Here is a 21414-nt window from a genome sequence, read left to right on the forward strand (position 1 = left end):
CTCAGGGAAATTCCTACCAAAATGTTAGAAAAAGAAGAAGAAATTTATTCATTTAATCTGGTGATGTTATTTAATGACATATTTCTACTGACTGTTGCTAGGAATTAGAATTGGCCTGGAAATTTGGTTTGAAATATAATAGCTTTTTATATTAAGCAAAAAGTTTTTATTTTAATGATTATAATGAAAGTATGCTTTAAAGAATTGTAAAAAAAAAATCCAGCTGTTGCCTAGGGTCAGCAGGCAACACCGCAAGCCCATACGCTTTAGGGGAATGTAACAAAACACTTACACTTTTTATACCAATATTTTTGGTCAGTTATTACAAATCTCTAGCCTGAAAAGAAGCCAAAATAACAATAAAGTGTCCCCTACTTTGTTTTATTTTGATTTTTTTTTTTTTACAGTTTGCTTACTGTGCCCATTATGAAAATGCATCTTTTCCTCTTCTGGATCTTGTTTTGCTTTGCTGTAACCGCACCGCCTGGAACAGAGTAAGCTACGATTAGCCACATCTCCAAGTGGTGAATCACATCAAGCCCAGAAGCACACAACACAATTGAAATGATTGCAACCTTAAGTGATTTTCACACCAGCAGTATGAAATAACACCAATACTCTTTTACATGAATCGTATTTCCCCAGCTAGTATCCCTCACTCTTACCCAGATTTCACTGAGAAGTCTGAAGCTCTCCAAACCTATTTTGAAACATGACTTCATCATATACCATACACCAGACATTTCTCTGTTCCCTTTTTCTTCTACTGTTTTTTTGCCACCTAGGAGGCCCCTGCTTTTTCTCAGGATGAACTGTCCCAAATACGTCTCTGATTCAAAAGTCTCCTCCTTTCAGCACCTTACTCCATTATTCTGTTTTATTTATTTCTCTTGTTTTGGAGTCTTTAGTGTCTCCACTAGTCTCCTGTCAATCTATCCATTTCCATCAATTTAATTAATACCTCTATCCCTCTGGTTTTATTCTTTTGAGAGTTATACTCTTATTCCCTGTGGATTTATTTTCTAGGAATATTCCACTGGCATTCAAACTCAATAGATCTGAAAAAGAAAAGAGTACCTTTCTCTTTAATTCAATCTTGATCTGCTGCCTTCTTTTCCTCTTAATAACATTTTCATGGCTTTGGTACCTTAAGGTCAAAGCCCTGTTCTCGTGTACCTCACAACAAATTAGTTGCCAAATCCCAAGCATTATATAACATAAAAGTCTTATGATCCACCTCTTCTATTTCACTAGTTCTACCTCTTCTTCAATTAAGGTCTTGCTGTTTTTCATTTGGATTACTATCAGTGCCTCTGAACTGATGCCCCTGCATTCTATAACTGTTTTCCTAAACTATACTAGACATGGCTGTAGCCAAATTACCATAAATAAGGTACTTTTCTATTGTGTTAGCTCTCTTCTGCAAAGTCTTCAATAAAATAATAAGGTAAAGATTCCTAAACATAGCCCCAATGTACATTTCCCACATCATCTCTGAGATATTTCTCCATGCTTCCGTATGTTCCTATATACTGGTTCCTGCACTTAGGATGCTCTTCTTAACAATTTCCAATTATCAAAGTCCAGTTCAATTGTTGCTTTCTTCATTTTTTTTCCCCTAATACCCTGGATTAATGCAATCTTGCCCCCTCTGAACTCAGTAGCTTTCTGTATCCCTCTCATGGTGTGACTGCCATTCTACAGTGCAACATAGTCATTTGAGAATGTTTTTTGGCTCTCTTGTTATTGTTGTTAGTTTCTTAAATGGCAGTAACTACCATTCATCTATAAATTTCTGAAGTGACCTGGCTCAGAGTTGGCCCCAAAAATATTCGTCACATTGATGAATGAATAAATGAATGAGTGGATGATATTCTGGTTGAGTCTACACAAGGACAAGTGTTTGGAGAGAGAATACGCTGATGAATATTAAGGTACGTGAATAACCATATAACATTAAAACAGCTGACCAAAATAAAAATATTTAAATTACCTTTAGTGAAACTCTAAGGAAGTGAATTTATTATTCACAAGCTCTTATAATAAAATTGAGTTTATTAAAAACAAAATTTCATTTATTTCTGCATAAAGAAAATACAGCCAAAATGTCAGATTGACAAAATATTTTCATTACAAAGTTGACTGAAAACTACTATATGATGTAAATGAAGTGGCCAATTGACATACACTGAGGACTGTTCCTTGGTTTCATATTCTAAAATGTTTCTTAAATATGTGTATATTTTGATATAAAAATGAAACCTATTTTATTCTCTCTTTCTTAGTGTGTAATTACATATATTATACAACATAGATAACAAAACCTGTTCTTGTGCCATTTTTGAAAAAACTGCAATTATCTTAACTTTATCATGTTAAAGAACTGGCAATTTATTAGTAAAGTATATCTAGGAAAATTTAAGTAAACTTGAAGTAATATACTTAATACATATAATGTTCTTGGGTGAGGAGAATTACACAATGAGGAACTGGTGGCTTTTCAAATTTTATTCATAACATGTAGATGCATTTGTCAATTAGGAGCCCTTAAGACATCTTGAATCACCTCACCACAGTGAAATGGAGAGAAAAAACGAACACATGATATCATCCTGAAATAATATTTGGTCTCTTCAAGCTGACATTTAAGATATTTTAATACATTGTTCATATTTTTTAGATATTACATTATTCTTTCAATCTTTAATGTATGTGCCTCTAGAGAGAAGTTATTGATATTGTTTATTTTTTACCAATGTTCTAAATACAATTGTGTGAAATCATTCTGCGATTTATGTTATTTAAATAATACTGACAAAAAACTTTGTTAGAGGAATTCTAAAGATACCTAAAAAGTATACAAGTTCTTGCAGTTTACATTAGAAAACAAACATCCATTCCACCTTTAACTCTCTTACCTTCAAAAAAAAATCAAGCTTTGAAACTTATATCCTCAGATAGTCTTTATCATTAAATAAGCTTCATGGATATTTAAATTCCATGCAAATGCCTCATATGAAAATGGAAATAAAACTTTGGATCTCATCTAAAAAATTATTTGGGAATACCATGGTGAGGAGATGTTAACATTTTAATACCTAGGGTGAGAGTCAGGAGGGCAATAAGAAGGAGTTATTTTTGACTACAGACATCTCAAGACTTCTATAACATAATATGGCTGCATGTCACATTAACATAAAAAATTAAGTTCTGGAACACCCCAAAGCAACATTAAAACAAACCTCAACAAGATACAGCAAATAGAAGTGCAGCTGGCAGAGACTGGTACTCAAGCAGTGGTTCAGCCTTTCTAACAAAGCATTGCAGGGAGCCTGTTCATTCAGTATCATCTTCTGTACTTTGTCCAGATGCATCATTTTAACTCAGCATACACTAGAGTCAATAAATATGCCATTCTGTACATGAATTACAACTCCTATCTTCTAGAACCGATTTTTTTTCAAACGGAAAAGAATCAGTTTCTTCATTTTGCTTCAGTCACAATTTTAATGAAATTTGATATCATTTTACTAAAAACAACTGTAGTGCAAGTAGAGGAATCATCTTCTAACAATTTATACTTATTTTCTTCTAGAAAACAATGTTATTTTATTTTTTAATAGTAAGGTGGGCATGAGAAATCATATTAAATGTAAGCATAATTCATCTTCATAAATGAATATTTATTAAAAAGTACGAGAGTGCTGCTTCCTATATAAGTGACTTCATGGGTAATTTAGAAATCAATGTATTTTCCCCCATTTCTATCCTAAGGACTTGAATAACACATCCTTGATAATATTAATGCAGATCTTAAAAACTTGGCCCAAGCCACAACATCTAAATTTGAATATTTGAAATTTCTGTAAGACATGAAACAGTAAACAATAATCTTTATGAATGGATGGATGTGCCAATGAGTAATTTAGTTCTTGGATGTAAATTAAAGATTTGATAATAAATTAGCAGTATGAATGTCAAGCCCTCCAGAGTACTAAGTGAAGCACAGAATCAGAACTTTACTAAATGACACCATTATGGATAATGAGGAAAGATGAGTGAATGAAAGAACAAAAGGAGATTGTAGATCCTTATTCAACAATAATCTCCACAAAATCTGATTTTTCCATTGCTTTAGCCTATGGAAATAAACACTGAATAAACACTTTTTTCCCCTTAATTCTAAATAAGGTGGGGAGGGGGGAATGGTGAAAGAAGGAATGGTTTTGCATTTTGATGTCTTTGAAAGAGTGAGCATATGCAGTGCCTGGCTCAGAAATGGACATGCCTATAACTGTTCCTCTATTACCCAGAAGGATTAAGAGGTGCTTTGCCATACTTTAAAGCAAAAATATTCAAAAGGCAACGTTGGAGCAAACGTTAGAGTCAATATGTGTTGCTTATGGAAAAGAAAAGTTCCTTGTATTGTAGCCTCTTTTAAAAACACATTTCTCCATATGTGCACACTCTCTTGTTATGACATAATGACCTCAACCATGGCATAATGTTGTGTTTAAGACTTTTATGTTGAAATCTTGAAAAAAATAAGTTACAGTTTTTTGGGGAAATAGTTTGACCTTTTCACTTCAAGAGTCTCTCTAACTGTAAAGTAGTTTTAATAAAACCTCAGTTAACTCAGCCCCCATAAAATAAAGAAACATATGAAGATTAACATTAAAATATCTAATAAATACTGAAAATAGATTGTTTTATTTTACAGGACCACATTCTTCAATAAGAAAATGCAAATGCAGAAAAATGGGACATTGTATATATAGGCTGTCTTGCTAGCATTTGTATACTAGGGTACTGGATTTTGAGTTCCTTACAGAGAGATGTAAGTTACACAAAAAATGCAACTGATTTATTATCATTTACTGAAAATTCTCAGACATACTTCTCAAAGAAAATGTACATGTTTTTGAAAACATGCTTTCCTTGGATAGGGGAATGGAGTGATGATTATAACACACAAAATGAGGGCACAGCTTTCTGTGTTCCCATCTCACATTCTTCCAAGGATACTAACCACCCTATGATTAATGGCAATGTGAGAAGCTAGCTTATTTCTTATTTTATGCCTTATATATCATTTTAATTTCTATATTATAAAAGACAAAGAAAAAAAACCTTAGAAATAACACTTCCAAAATAATGTAGTACATATGAATTTGGAAAGTTTTTCATTAATAACATCTTCAAATCCTTTTAGAATTAGCAATAAGAGAAAGACATGAATAATTTGAAATACTCCAGAAAACTCAAACATGAATTATAGACTTCATTATTGAGTTAAAATTTAATTACCTTAGAATTTTGATATAAAAACACATTTCATAAAGTATGAATGTAAGTATTGTGTCTCCCTGTTTTCAACAAATTTTGTTCTAATGTGAGAGTAGGTAATTTCCTACTAATTTATAAATAGTTCATGGATGTGACCATTGGATTTCTCAATTAGAGTAGTCCCACTTAATATCTCCTATGGTCTGAGGTTCCACAGGTATTACAAAAAAGGATTTGGGAGCTGTTCATAGCAAGACCTCAGTTGGAATTTAATATATTATCTCTTTATATTGTGGGCAAGCCTCATATCTGCCTGCCAACAGCACTTTAAATGGCGGTCTAGAATTATAAGGATGATTTTATTCTCTATGTCTTTTTCCTAACTCTATAAACTAGAATAGCACTTCCACATACCTCCCTGACAGAAATCTGTTGAAGATGAGTGAAATAATCTGTTAAATATGTAAACATAAAACTTTGCTTACTTCAAATTTCAAGAAACTTTCAGTTAATGAATTAACTTTCATTAGTTCATTGAAAAATTAAGGTAATAATTAATGTTTCAATGTAATCCACAATCATTTTGGTCAGAGAAGTATGTTTTGTTTTTGTTTTATTCTCTGAATTATGAGAGAAGTTAGAGTTTATCCCTTGTGCTTCCGATTTTAAATAGTATTTAAAATAAATAATAATAATTTCTAAAATATGAGGTTGATTTTCTAAAAATCACAGAGTAGGTAAATGAACAAAATAAGAATTTAATATCTCTATTTTCAGAATAGTGAACTCCACTTTACTTGCCACATGAATCCCTCAGAAGAAGTAGTAAGGGATATAAAAACAATGAAAAGCTTGACAACTGATGAATGAAGGAATAACCTAACATATGTTTGAATTTAAGAAATGCAAGAAAAAGCTACTTTGGGACTATGGGAAATTTCAGAAGAACTTATAATAAACGTTATGTTATAAATATATATTGGTTCCTGTAAGCATAAACAAAAATGAATATCAAGGGGTAAATAGTAATGCTATTTTAGAAATTGCATGTATTAATATCTTATTTACATTGAAGACAATCAATTCAACACTGGATGCTTGTAAAAATGGATGGGTTGAGGGTGGGAGGAATGAAAAAATGACTAGAGTCTCAAGCCAGCTGTGATGGTATGAAGTCAAAGATCACAGATAAAAAAAAATACCCCTACTAAAAAGGCCGTCTTGGGGATAGGGTGCCTAAAATCTAAGCATCTGGGTTTCATTAAGACATATTACAGAAATATCTTCCATCACTGGGTAGATTTCCATCAAAGCAGGAAGAATATTTTTAAAATTAACATCATGCATATGTGTACAGATTTCACAACAAAGTAGGCACTAGAGTAATGAAAAATAATTTGAGATCAAAGATAACAGCATGTAATTACCAATTTCATCTTATAAATAGCACGCCAGGCATTTGAAAAATAATGGAGTTCCCTGGTGGGAACTTTGAGAGTAAAACTCAGAACTCCATAGCCCTGCAGAAGATTTAATGTAGTTGAATTGCAGAACAAAGGATCTAGATCAATGGTTTTGAAATTATGTTTTTCAGACCCTGAGATTTCCACAAGGTATATTAAGGTACTTCTAAAAGGCAGTATATTTACAATGGGCAATTTTAATGTATATGTGTTGCATTATATTAAGGTCAAAACCAATCACACATATTCATGAGTGGTCTTTCAAGAAATGAAAAACTATGATATTCCAAAATCTCAAAACATCTATCTAACCTCTGCTCTGTAATTGTAAATATGTCTGTTGACAAATGATCATAGAATGTTCCTTGGAAATTATTTGTGTGGTAATTGACAAATGCTGATATGATTATACATACAAAATTAGGTGACAAGATTTTAAGTCAATATTTCTTAGTATTTTACTGATTGTAGTAGGAAAATTCTCAGCCCTTAATTTCCACTACCTAAGTTTCTTTTTTCCTCCCCAATGCTTTAATCTAAACAAATAGTATCTTTAACTGAATCCTCACAGTGACTAGAAATTGTAAAATGGAAGTTGAGAAAGCAGAGCAATAAAAACATATTTAGCTTCCATTCGTCCCAATTAATAATTTTGAACAACTTTCTTGCTGTCTATGTAAGCTCAATTAAAGTTTGTTTCTTTTGCTTTATTTTGTTTTGTTTTACTAAGAATGCATTAAAAAAATTCTGGCTTTTCCATAAATCTTTGCACACAAATTGTTAGCATTTTATTGGGTACCTAAGCACATTTGTGGCTCAATAATTTTTTTGTGTGTATGCACACACACACACACAAATACACATGCACACACACAAACACACTCATTGAATAATTGCTGACATTATTTGAAGAAAGATGTTAGAAATAAATTGTTTTCTTAGGTTTCCTGGTGTGTGATTTGTGAAGAAAATGTTCCACCTTCCCTCTTTTCCTCTTTTCTTTTATTTCTTCACTTCATAAACTCCCTGAAGTCAACTACACAGTAGAAAGAGATACCATTTAAAAAAAAAAATCAAGCAATTTAAATTCAGCTAAAGTTAGTTTTCGTCAATACTTTCTAAGTCATGGTTTTATAAATGTTCATACACCCATATTTTTGAGGTTTAGTTCAAGGTATGTCTGGATGTCATTTTTCTTTTTTTCCAAGATGCAAATTCTGCTTATTCTGGTTCAGTGATTTATCTCTTATAATAATCAAATTTAAGAGTCAAGTAGAATGAGCAATTCAGTGACCATTTTTAAGTTTTTCTATAGAGCAGTACAAAAATAAAGTCACAGTTTCAAGACATTTATATTATACTTCAGCCTTTGTCAGTTTTCAGGGCTGTTTTGTTTTTTTTTTTTTTTTTAGTCTGTCACTGAAGCCCTAGGCTCATATAAGAATTTCCTAAGTTAAATAATTAGGAACAAATATGTACTTTCATATTAACTTTAAAAAATTTCAAATATAAAAATTTCAAAAGATTGAGTAAAAAGATCAACAAATCTTATCAATCTGTGTTTGTTTATGCTCTCTTATTCTCAGAAGATCATTGGTATCAATTCCACCACTTCTCACATCTATGCATGCATGCACTCTCATTCACACCACAGTTTTTTGAATCAACAAAAATTAATTTACACCTAGAGAACACAAGTAACAATTTTAAATGACCCAAGGCAGCCCTATAATTCTCTAAAATGCATTTCAGCTCTTTTCCTGGCAAATTTTGACTACAAATAACAGCTCAATATAGTAGTGGAGGGATTTAGACTTCTTAATCTAAATAGAAATTATCTGGAATATTTCACTTTTTTACAAGGTAGCTCACTACTGTGTAGGAGAGTTCCTCTAAATCTGTGAAGAGTGTTCTTTGGTCTTATGTTCTAGCCTATAGTTTCATAGCTATAACCCAGATATATTTAGGATTTGCATTTGTAAATAATTAAGACTATCCAATTTGGACACTGATCCCAAAAATGTGCATATTTTTTACTTAATTAGTATCAACTTAGGAATAACACTTCTAATATCTGAAGTAATTCAAGCTTAAAACTATTAAGTAAACCATTTAAAATTACATGTGGTTCTGTTCTCCAATGCCACATATATCCACAATGATTATGAAAATAGAAGATCCTACTTAGGTTATGGTCATTCCATGGGTCTGGGAGACCGAAAAGGTGACTTCACTTTGACAGAAGTGGCATTCTACTTCCACGTATGATATGGTTTCACTCTTGATGGAACAACAAAAACAGTGACATGTTAAATGTAAAACAGATGTTACGATCTTACAACTTCCTGCTTTAAATCAGGACCACAGTAAAAGCCTTGGAAGAGAAGTATGAATGCATGACTTAGGGGTGATATGCTATATGCATATTTTATTTGAAAGTATCCATTGTGAAATCACTTAAGATTCCTTTTTGGGACTCAATTTCAGTCTACTCTTCTGTTAAAGCATAACTTGAATACTAACTATTAAAATGTACACAAATGAAAAAAAAAAAAGGAATGCTGACGATAATACATATAGGTGGGACAGCACATAAGAGTGAGAGCAGGAGGGGAACACTAACCATATTAGGCTTGGATGGGCAACAGCGCACAGGGAAGAAGCCCTTCCACAGCCACAATCGCAGCAACTGTAAAGCAAACAAGAGAGCCCAAGATAAGGAAGAGATCCCACTCCCTAGATACAGCTATAAAGACACTACGAATTTAGACAGGTGTCTGCTTTGCTTTTCAAAAGCAAAAATTCCTAAATGCATACAATTAATTTTCCCACAATGTTTTTCAAATTGAGAAGTATTTTATGGGTTTAAGAAATACAGAGCTGTATTAAATAGTTATTTTTATTTTACTTAAAAAAGCTTATTTGGTAGGAAATATAATGAGCCAATGTATTTGATTATCCAATTAAAACGGACATACAAATAAAAATGTAAGCATTTGAATATTTCCTCAGAAATTCCTGCAAAAATTATACTCAGAAGACGTTCTAAATAGTCCTGTAAATAAATGTTTTGCATAGAGCTTAAAAATTTAGGATGGAGAATAATGCCTTGCTCATTTGACCCACTGATTTCTTATAGCAATGGCATCATTTATCACAGACTATTGAAAATGTTATGCTTACATGACTTCTCCAATCATTTATGGAAAGCTGCCAATTTAAATTTAAAGGTTCAGATTTTAAAAATGCATTTCCATAATATATTTGCAGAACTATTGTTATATTAAAAAAAAACAACCTATATATAATACATGCACTTTTCTGGATATTGCAAGATTCAATATTCTTCTAAATTTTCCACATATTCATAGTAAAAAATCCAGAAAATAAGAAGTAAATTGTTTAATATAATGTACTTTATTGCTAGAAACCAAGTAAACTAATGGCAGAATATAACATAGAAATTATTTAGTGCTTCAATGCATTCACTTTCCAGTATAGTTTATAAATTGCATTTACAGTGATATCAAGAGAACTGTGGGATGAGCTCAGTAACGTTACCATACACCAGCAGGTCAAGACTTTTATCTAAACTCTGTCTGTTTTGAACTTTAATTGCTTAAAATGTATCTAGTCTATTTTATATCAAATAAGGAGAAGAAAATACAATATAAACATCCAATATATTTGGGAATGTTAACAAAGGTAGACAAGTATTTCCAAATTAAATTCCAATGGATCTTTTTCAAGGAAAAATAGGCAGTGTTCCATATATTTTCTTTGCAGTATTGAAAATGCTTTAATTTTCCCACTACTATTGGGATTCCCTGGTGGTGCAGTGGTTGAGAGTCTGCCAGCCGATGCAGGGGACACGGGTTCGTGCCCCGGTCCGGGAAGATCCCACATGCCGTGGAGTGGCTAGGCCCGTGAGCCATGGCCGCTGAGCCTGCGCGACCGGAGCCTGTGCTCTGCAACGGGAGAGGCCACAGCAGTGAGAGGTCTGCGTACCGCAAAAAAAAAAAAAAAAAAAAAAAAAAAAAATTTCCCACTACTAAGTATCTGAGAATTTGGCTGTCACTAAAATGGCAACTGTGACATTTATTTTCAGCTAGACTATTTGTATTTTAAAGACTATGCCAAATAATTATTTTCACTGTAGAGATATTGAAAGTCACAGTTACAGTATATAAAATTGTTAAAATACTTATAAGAGTAGATAAAGCATCTGTAAAAACCTTTGGCAAATCTTGATATATTTCCTTATAATTACATTTATTTCATTAATGTCTTAATTACTGATATCTTAGATATGTTAACTTTTCTAATGCTTCTGTTTGTATCAGCACTCAGATTTGGGGTTGGTAAACTATGGCCCATTGGCCAAATCTAGCATACCACTTATTTTTGTAAGTACAGTGCTATTGGAACATGGCCACACTCTTTATTTATTGTTTATGCAGTCTTTTGTGCTGTTGCGGCAGACTTAGGTAGTTGTAACAGAGAATGTGTAGCCCGAAAAGCCTAAAACATTTACTATTTGGCACTTTAAAGAAAGTTTGCCCTCCTCTTTTTTTTAAGACTATTAGTTTTGTGAGATGAGGATGATTCCTTGACCTTTTTTCCATCAGAGTTTAAACATAATTAATGACACATAAGTAGTTTCACTGTAATTTGTATTACCTAATGGCACAATTATCTCAATTTACTGATAGCTATTAATATGGAAAGTTTGCATAGATGTGTTAATTTTGAATAGCACAGTTCCAATTCAATAAATAAATAAATAATAGATTGTTGACAAATGTAAACAACTGTTTTTTAGCAGTTAAAAAAAGATAATGTCATCTCCCAATAAAGTACAAACATCCTTCTAGTTGAGTGTGCACAGCTTATAAATGCATGTAGAATTGTGCTTAGGAAAGCAAGAACTGCACTGTGATTGGCCATTACCTATAAGGATTTGTTTAATGCTTGATCAGTGTTCTAAGACTCAAAAAATACACCAATGATTCCAAAAATAATAACATTTTATTCAGTCCTTTTTATTTGAAAAAATATAATAAGGTCTTTGTCTTACAAATTAGTACATATACACGCACATACACACACACACAATTCACTATAACACCAAATCTAAAAATTTTAGTCCTAAAGAATTTAAATCACCTTACCTATCATTAGATTTCAAATTTATAGTTTTTAAAAAGTTTAGTCAAAAAATCTGAAATCTTGTAAAATCAAACACTCCTACTTTTTCTGAGTCATTGTTTTACATTTGGTACTGATGCTTTCTTTGATTTGTTTTAAGATGGCATAAATAAATACCCTGGGTAACTTAGTTAACTTCTTTGTGTTTCAGTTAACAGCCATAAAATAGGTATAATAATGGATTCTATCTCATAGGTTTTGTGAAAATAAAGTGAGAGAATATACGTATTCACTTAGATTAGTGTCTGGCACATCATGTGCCTGGGAGAAAAGCAGTAGCTATTACCCTTAGTAATACCATAATCAAAGTGATAGAATAGATTCTCATTATTTCAGAGAAATTTATTTTTTTCATGATCCATATAATATTACCATACTAAGAATTTCCATTTATAACATAACTAAATATCTAATTACCTTCAGACCAATCCGTATAAATACAGATGGCCAATGTAAGTTAAAAAAAAATCATTTCCACAAAATACATTTTCTTGGGGTTTAGTGATCAGAGCATACTGTGCATTAATATGTCATTGAGAAAATTAAAACTGAAGATCCTTTTCTGTGAATGTCTGAAGTGGAATAGTAATCCCCCAAATTACTCTTTTTAAATTAACTCCAAGGATGCTGTCACAATAACACTTAGACACCAGATGGTATAAAGAACATGTTCTTTCCTTAATCAATAAATACTCAAAGTACAGGTTGAAGATGCTTACAAGCCTCAGAGATAATTTAGAAATAGAAACCAAAGTGTGCTAGAAATAGCAGCCAATCTAATTTATGTGAGCTATGGTTCAACAAAGTCCATCTGCATTCCCATAAGATTTTAGCACCTGGAAGCCTGTAAGTGACTGCATGTAGCTATAACAAGATCGTTATTATCAAAGTTTAAAATAGTTTAGCCCTTCTGGACTTAATATCAAAACTGTAGATCTTTGTTTTAACAGATATTTTGATTTGTCCTTCCGAAGATTAAAATGTGATAACAGAATCTTTCCAGACCCAAAGAAGATTCAAATGAAATTACTTTAGCCAGGTCTTACACAGAACTGATCAATATATGTACCACTTGTGTCAATGTAAGTAAGATAATCTCCCTTCTACCCAAGAAAGGTGATTATAACTCTAGGGAAGAAATTCTGAAAGATACTAGATCAGAGAAGTAAGACTACAGGCTGTGGATAAATGATGACTTAAATTCTGAAACAGAGATCATACAAGTGGATAAGAAAAACACTAAGATCCCAAAAGATAAATGAGAGAGGCAGAAAGAGTAAATCCGAAAAAGAAGTATTTTAATTAAATAGAAAGTATTTTCAGTTTACTGGTTAAAAAAAAGAAGAAAATGAAAAGTTTGCATAATTTACCCATTTTAAATAAAACAATGACAAAAACAAAATTGGTGGTACTTAGTGCTGGAGAAAAGACTGTAGTTTTTGCCCTCAAAGGTCACAGTGAAAAGTACCACCGGTGCTTTAGAAAACAATCCTCCAAAACTTATTAAAAGTGATAAGGGCTTCCCTGGTGGCACAGTGGTTGAGAATCTGCCTGCTAATGCAGGGGACACAGGTTCGAGCCCTGGTCTGGGAGGATCCCACAGGCCACGGAGCAACTAGGCCCATGAGTCACAATTACTGAGCCTGCGCGTCTGGAGCCTGTGCTCCGCAACAAGAGAAGTTGTGATAGTGAGAGGCCCGCGCACCGCGATGAAGAGTGGCCCCAGCTTGCCACAACTAGAGAAAGCCCTCACACAGAAACGAAGACCCAACAAAGCAAAATTAAATAAATAAATAAATAAACTCCTACCCCCAACATCTTCTTTAAAAAAAAAACCAAAAAAAGAGTGATAAAAATGTCCTTACCTTTTGACACCATTGAGTAGCAAAACAGTTAAGATCATGGAGTTTGTTGTCAAATTAAGAGCAGTCCTGGATGTATCCACTACTAAATGTATAGCTTTTGGTAAACTTGTTATTGATATAAATGAAATAAATAGTAGAAACTATATTACATAGGGTTGCTTTGAAGAATGAGTTTGATTATAAGTGTAAAGCTTTCTGCACTGTCCTGGGCTCACAGTCTGCACTTAAAAAGTTTTTTAACTGGTATTATTATAATAACATGGACTTATGGTAAAAAGTAAGGTGTAGATAATATGCACGAGGCTGGCTACAGATTTTAAAGGAACCAATGACCAACAAATATTTTGCAGTTAATAAAATCTATTTGTGGAGTCTATGATGCAATGAAATTAATATGGTATAACATTAGTTTTTTTAAACTTTAGGTAAAAATTAGTGTGCAGAGAAACAAAATGATGGCAAAAAGTATATAAAATCTTTAAGAGCTACTGTGTGGGAGTGTTTCATGAATTTGCATTTTTATGAGACAATTTTAGCTTCCCTGATTTGAAATTTTTTTGTGGTTATTTCACTTTGTAATTTTAAGAAAAACAAAGAATTCAAATAATTCCAATTATGTTGCTGATCACAATATACTGTCATTTACACTGTATCAGTTTTAAAATGCTAAAAATAATTTAAACATGTAACAAATATTTACAACAAAAGAAGCTTAGGTTATTGTTTAGTGGTAATTAACACTGACAGTGTTGTTTTATACATTTGTTAAAATATCTCATAATGTGATACCTTTTGCATCTGTGTCTTTATTCTTACTCTTCTTACATTTATTACTGATTTCCTGATGAAGCTAGGCTAAAACTGAAAATATCTTTTGCAAAAACTAGGAAGGAGATAAAAAAACATAATGGTAACACATATGATCCCCAAACTCTACGCCTCAGTCCCCATACTTCTGACAAAAAGGCATAAAATTATTCCACCCTCCAAGAAGAGGTAATGTAAAATGTTTGGAAAGAGGTTTGTTTTCATTTTTGTTTTTGTTTTAGTGTGTTTTTGAGTAACTCTGAGGGGAATCCCACATCTACAACACATGCATAAATTTATATATGCAATCCAATCACTATTCCCAAGTCATAGTCTAGGCAAATTGTAATAGGATATAGTTATACACAGTAATTTTAAAATATTTTCCAGTTGTCTGCTTCTTTCCTATAAAGAGCTCCTTACCCCTCACCAATGATAATAGCTGTCTCTCTATTACCCTCTAGGACCACTTATCAAAAACTGTCCTATCTGAGCACTAGTCCCTGGTAGATGAGTTTTGAAATATCAATGGATCTTAGTCTTACCTAATCAAGTTCCAATCCTGGCATACTCATATATTGCTGTGAAATAATAAGAAATATATATATTGGTCTCTGCTCCCAGGACCTGACACAGAACTCCTAAAATCCTTGTTAAATAAGGGTACTATGTGAATCTTTTGTTCTAACTTACAGTTCCTGACGTGGAGCTCCTAAAATGCTTGTAATTTCCTAAGTTACAGAAGCACTAAGAGCATCTCTTGTTCTAATATTTGGTCTTTGACTCTGGATCCTGACACAAAGCTCCAAAATCTCTTGCAATTTCCTGTGTGATAAGAGTGTCTTTTGTTCTAATTAGGTGACCCTTGGTGGGTTGGTTGCCAGAAAGTCCAAGTCATGATTAGAAACTTGGAATTTTCAGCCTTACCTCTCATTCTCCAGAGATGGGAGAAGGGCTGGAAATTGAGTTAATGATTCATTATGCCTACATGATGAAGCCTCCATAAAAATCCCTAAAATACATCCATGTACTGGAAGAGTGGCACACCTCAACTCCACAGGTTAGAAGCTCCTGTACTTGAGACCCATATAGACCTGGTCCTCCATCTGTCTGTCTATCTGTATCCTTCATCAAATCTTTTATTATATAATCAACTGGTAGTTGTAAGTAGGTGTTTCCCAGAGTTCTGTGAGCTGTTTTAGCAAATAATTAAATCCAAGGAGGGGGATCATGGGAACCTTTGATCTGTAGCCAAGTCAGAGAGAAGCTGTGGGTAACCTGGGGACCTACTAGTTGTGACTTGCATCTGAAGTAAGGGACAGTCTGGGACTGAACCCTTAACCTGTAGGGTCTGTGCTAACTCTATTTAGTGTCAAACCGAATTACAGGACACCCACGTGATTTCACAGGGAATTGCTTGGTGTGGAATATATAACCCCAGACATCTAGTATCAGAAGTCTTGTGATTGTGGTAGCAGTGTGAAAGTAAAGGAGAAACACACAACAGGACTTTGCCTTTCCAACACACTTGCTTTCTCCTTCTGTTACCTGTTTCAAGCCTGAATAGTCCTATTGTAATATTCATCCTAAAAGTAAGAATCCTGGGACTCGGAGACAGGGAACCGCTTTCACAAGGTGGCACTTATAACGAGTTGTGGAGGTAAGATGTGGGCACCAGTTACTGCACTGTAGTAGTGTACTGGAAGCACAATTTCTTCTTCCATGTCTTCCAGCTCCTTTCATTTCTACCTCTCCCCCATGCTCAGCTCCCCCCTCCCTCTGTTGAAAATTTAAATACATTTGCATGGGGAACCCTGTTATGAACACTTCTTTCTTCCTTCACTAATAGCTACTTCCCAGGTTTAAAAGTCTGATAAATTGATTCACAATAAATTACATACAACAACTAAATTGCCTTTATCTGAGTCTAGCCCTTATTGTAGCAAAATATACCACATTTTGTTTTAAAGTATTAAAATGTGTGTGTCGTAAAAATACTCAGTGATCCAAATTCTACATTATTCAAATGCATGTATAAAATAGAGATTAGATCATATAAGTGACTGAAGTAAACAAAATAAATCATACATATTCACAGATTTCTAAAATAAAAACTAACCCCCAAATTCTACAAATCTAAGTGTTCTATGTGCAATCATCCTTTTCTCTTAAGGACAAGGTCACAAAAATAAACAAACAAACAAATTCATTTCAACTTACTCTGAAGACAGCTATTAAGACCTAGGAATATCAAACTACATGAAAGTGATACTGACAAGGACCCTGTGGGGCTTCTGGGCACAAAAGCCTTTCTGTGTCCCCCATTTCTTCATTATAAGAAATAGGCTTTATTCAGCCTCTATGACCTTCCCTGAGTTCCAATGGGCAGGTTCAGATATTGATAGATGCTAATTAGGGAAGGGGAGGGGATGTGGAGACAAGAGAGGAACAGTCAAGAAACAGTAGTGCAGCCTTGGAGCAAAGTCCTGGTTCCCCCTCAAGGGATATATATAACAATATCTTTGAGCTGTTTTGCAGATACTGAAGCCCCCGCCAGGTGGGAGAAGTTAACTTTATGCTTCCCACAAGCATGTAGCCCCCAGACCAGTTGGAACCTGAGGGATGATGATGCTAGCTCCCACAGCTCCCACTTACCTCACCACTAACCAATCAGAAGAATGTCCACCAGCTGACCACACACTCTTGGAACCATTACTGTAAAACTCCTCACTACCCCTCCAGGTCAGGACACACAGTTTTGAGGGCTTTAGCCTGCTGTGGCCCCCTTCGCCTGGCAAAGCAATAAAGCTATTCTTTTCTACTTCACCCAAAACTCTTTCTCTGAGATTTAATTCGGTGTTGGGGTACAGAGGCCAGATTCGGCTTCAAAAGCAGAAAGAAAACTTGTGGCAAGTTATCTTAGACTACTATTCAGTTGGTTTATTTCCCACGTTATACTTTAATGATGATTCACTGTACTTCTTTTAATCATTCTAATGGGCCAGAGAGATCATTATAAAACAAGTTCTTCTTTCATGAATGCCACAGGTAAAAGGACTGATGCAACTAGCAAACGTTATTGAACATGTTACATTCAGTTTACTTATGCCAGTATATATTTGGGAACACAAAATGAATTTCACCAAATACTAACCACCTTTTATAAGCTTTTTTGCTACAGTAAACACAATCATTCTCATTATCTGCAAACATTTACTAAGAATTGATGTGCTATGCTTTAAGAATAAGAAATTATATATAAAAAATGCTTTCTACTCACATTATATAATGATTCTAAACCTGGCTACAGACTAGAGTCAACTGGGGAGTTTTGGAAAAAGAACAAAAAAACCCCGCAATGCCCAGGCCTCAGCCCAGAACAATAAAATTAGAACACCTTGCCTGTGGGACACAAGCTTTATTATTTTTCAAAAGCTGTTAGTTGATTTTGTCCATGTTGACAACCACTGAGCCTATAGGTACTCAATAAACACTTGTATTGAATGATGTGTCTTATAATAGTCTTAGGGGAGTTTACTTAATGAATACAAAGGAAAAGGTTTGCAATTAGCATATTAATGGTCTGCATGTTAATAAAAACTTCTAAAGTGCCAGAAGGTGCTTTAAAACAACTTGTTCTCTGGTAAGTACTTTAAATAATTCTCCTGCAATTTGTTTACAGTGTTAATTTACATTATCTACAAATGAAGATTGGTTTGTTAAATAACTGTTAATTTCATCCTATCCTCTATCTTTTTAAATCACAATTTTTTCCCCCATAATATTTAACTTTACAGGTTTCTTTCAGTTGCAAGTTCTATGATTAATGACAGATATTTGTACTTCTATATTTTAATACTAGCTACTTGGATTCTCTAGGAGTCATAATATCTCAAATAAAATAACAAAACAGTAAAACTATTCTTTATTCAGTGTCCTCATTTTGCCCTTCTGAGCTACTGGACTTAAAGTTACGTGAAAGCAAAGCTCAGTTTTCTCGAGGCTTTTCTGCAGAAGGCCTTCAAGAAGTGGTGAATATTTTGATGTAAAAGATTTTCTCTTTGAACTGTTCCTGGGCTAGAGTAAACCAGAACTAGGTATACATATCTTTAATTATATATATGTATTATATATATATATATATATATATATATATATATATTTATTTATTTATTTATATATGAGAACTCATGCCATTAATAAGGCAGGCAGGAAGGAAGATGAGGCTGGGGAGGGGCTCAGGCAGAGTTTGTGGAAGGCCTTGTAGACTGGTCTAAAGGGTCCCAGGAACCTGGACACTCCATTCACATTTATGTTTACATGCCTTACCCATCACACACACTCTCTTGTAAAATTTCTCTTCATTCTCCAGGTCCAGCTCAAATTTACAATTTCTGTAATAATACTTCTGTACCCCTTAAGGTAAGGATACCCATATCTTCCATTCTATTATTACACCAATTTGTTAAAAATACAACACTAATTGTGTTATGTTGAAATTATCTAATTGCATGATTGTGTCACGATTAAACTACCCACCCATGCTATGAAAGCAAGAAGCATATCAAAGAATCAAATTTTATCAAAAAAGCAAATTCTGTAGGTCACCAAGGTCAGAAAAATCTAGTGAGCCCATAACAAAAGAAGTTACATGATCCATCAAGGACTCTTGCTAAAAGCTGCCCAGTGTGATATTTTGAATGGGAAAATCAAATTGTTTTACCTTTTTCATACATTTCACCATTTAATTTTTAAAATATTATTCAAATTTATGTAACTGAATATCAGTACTATATTACTTTACACATGTGTACATATATATATATACTTGTACAGATATTTATATATACATGTACTTATATATATAATTTCAAATATATATAAGTACAATTTAGATATGGCCAATAAAACATGAATGCTTTTAAAAATTATTTGGTCTACATACTCTTGTCAAGTATACATGATGTTTTAGATTAAACCTTCTGAAAAGTCAACTTTCTCTTCAAGTAGCAAATAGGAAATAGAACAATGTAGGTATTATATAGGTAAGGCAGATTGCAAATTTTCAAACTGATATCTAACTCAAAAACTGGCAAATAGGCAGGTAAAAGAAAAAGCTTAAGAACCAGTAAAAATGCAAGAAAATATTTTTTCAACTTCATCTCAATCTCATTCCACACCCCCACTCCTTTTTCTTTTTCCTTATCTCCCACTTTCCTTCTCTGGCACTGTAAAGACATATCGTTTCTTGAGTTATTTGATAAATCAAAATCCTTCTCAAACAATTTCAATCCTCCAAATTCAAAATTATATTGTTTCTTTCATAAGCCAGTAAGATTCAAGGTGATGCTGATTTGAACTACTTAATTAGCTGATCACATAGTAAAAGGAATTCACTGTATATTCATGTTTGTAATCCTTACGATTTTTTTTCTCCTATTTAGTTTTTTTATAAAATTTGAACATTAAGCTTATAAAAAGCCTTGCAGAAAATGGTGGTGGGGGAAGATGTAGAGTTAGCGTCTCCCCACAACTAGGGATCCGGCCTCCCACTGGTGGGGGACTCTGATGCCCAAGGAGACAGGAGGAACCCCAAAGTGAACCGGTAGGATGTAGGAGGACTAAGGGGGTAGGAGAAGTGGAGGCCAGACAGGATTGGTGCCTCTGAGGCCAGGGAGATCAGGAGAGTCAGGTGGGTGGGGCCCTCCAGGAGGAGCGGGAGAGGAGGGGAGGGCGATTGTCCCACCCACTCGAGCCCAGGAAGCCTGCAGGGCTCCCAGGTGAGGTCCCCTGCTCTCTGAGACCTGGGTTGGGGGGCACGCCTGGGCCCCTTCTGTTCCTTGAGCCTAAGCCCCAACTGCCACGGCCCCCAGTGTCCAACCCTGTGGGTCCTGAGCATTGGCAATGCCCACCACCCAAACCTCACCCTTGCTTAGGTCCTGCCTTGCACAGCAAGCCCTTTCCCCACTTTTTTTTTCTTTTCTTTTCCCTCCTCCTCTTTTTTACTATTGTGGTACTGATGTACCTTCCGGTTGTTGATTCATCTATATATTTATTTCTATATTCTTCCTAACATATCTGTTAGTTTCCTAGTCTAATTTTTTATATTTTGAATTTTATTTTATTTATTTTTTATACAGGAGGTTATTATTAGTTATCTATTTCATATATATTAGTGTATATATTTCTATCCCAATCATCCCACCATGACTACCCCCCTTGCCACTTTACCCCCTTGGTGTCCATATGTATGTTCTCTACATCTGTGTCTCTATTTCTGCCCTGCAAACCGGTTCATCTGTACCACTTTTCTAGGTTCCACATATATGCATTAATATACAATATTTGTTTTTCTCTTTCTGACTTATTTTACTCTGTATGACAGTCTCTAGGTCCATCCACATCGCTACAAATGACCCAATTTTGTTCCTTTTTATGGCTGAGTAATATTCCATCCCATATTGTACCACATCTTCTTTACCTATTCATCTGTTGATGAGCATGTAGGTTGCTTCCATGACTTGGTTATTATAAATAATGCTTCAAAGTATATTGGGGGGCACATCTTTTTTTGAATTATGGTTTTCTCTGGATATATGACCAGTAGTGGGATTGCTGGGTTATATGGTAATTCTATTTTTAGTTTTTTAAGGAACCTCCATACTATTATCCATAGTGGCTGTATCAATTTACATTCCCACCAACAGGGCAAGAGGGTTCCCTTTTCTCCACACCCTCTCCAGCATTTGTTGTTTGTAGATTTTTCTGACAATGCCCATTCTAAC

General features: G+C 33.9%; 1 protein-coding gene across 10 annotated transcripts in view; it reads right to left on the reverse strand.

Moving 5' to 3' along the window:
* The window catches only part of EPHA5 (EPH receptor A5), a gene marked incomplete at both ends in the record, with an annotated part of 319089 nt that overhangs the window by 43316 nt on the left and 254359 nt on the right, over window positions 1–21414 (reverse strand). For 5 of the 10 annotated variants that reach the window (XM_079712444.1, XM_079712442.1, XM_079712450.1 and 2 more), the window contains 2 exons: window positions 417–484; window positions 9373–9438. In XM_079712444.1, coding sequence (XP_079568570.1) covers window positions 417–484; window positions 9373–9438 — 134 coding nt within the window. The remainder of the gene's footprint in view (window positions 1–416; window positions 485–9372; window positions 9439–21414) is intronic. The other 5 variants (XM_079712446.1, XM_079712445.1, XM_079712443.1 and 2 more) reach the window with 1 other exon arrangement.

The sequence above is a fragment of the Hyperoodon ampullatus genome (genome assembly GCF_949752795.1).
Source record: "Hyperoodon ampullatus genome assembly, chromosome: 1".
NCBI classification, from domain to species: domain Eukaryota; kingdom Metazoa; phylum Chordata; class Mammalia; order Artiodactyla; family Ziphiidae; genus Hyperoodon; species Hyperoodon ampullatus.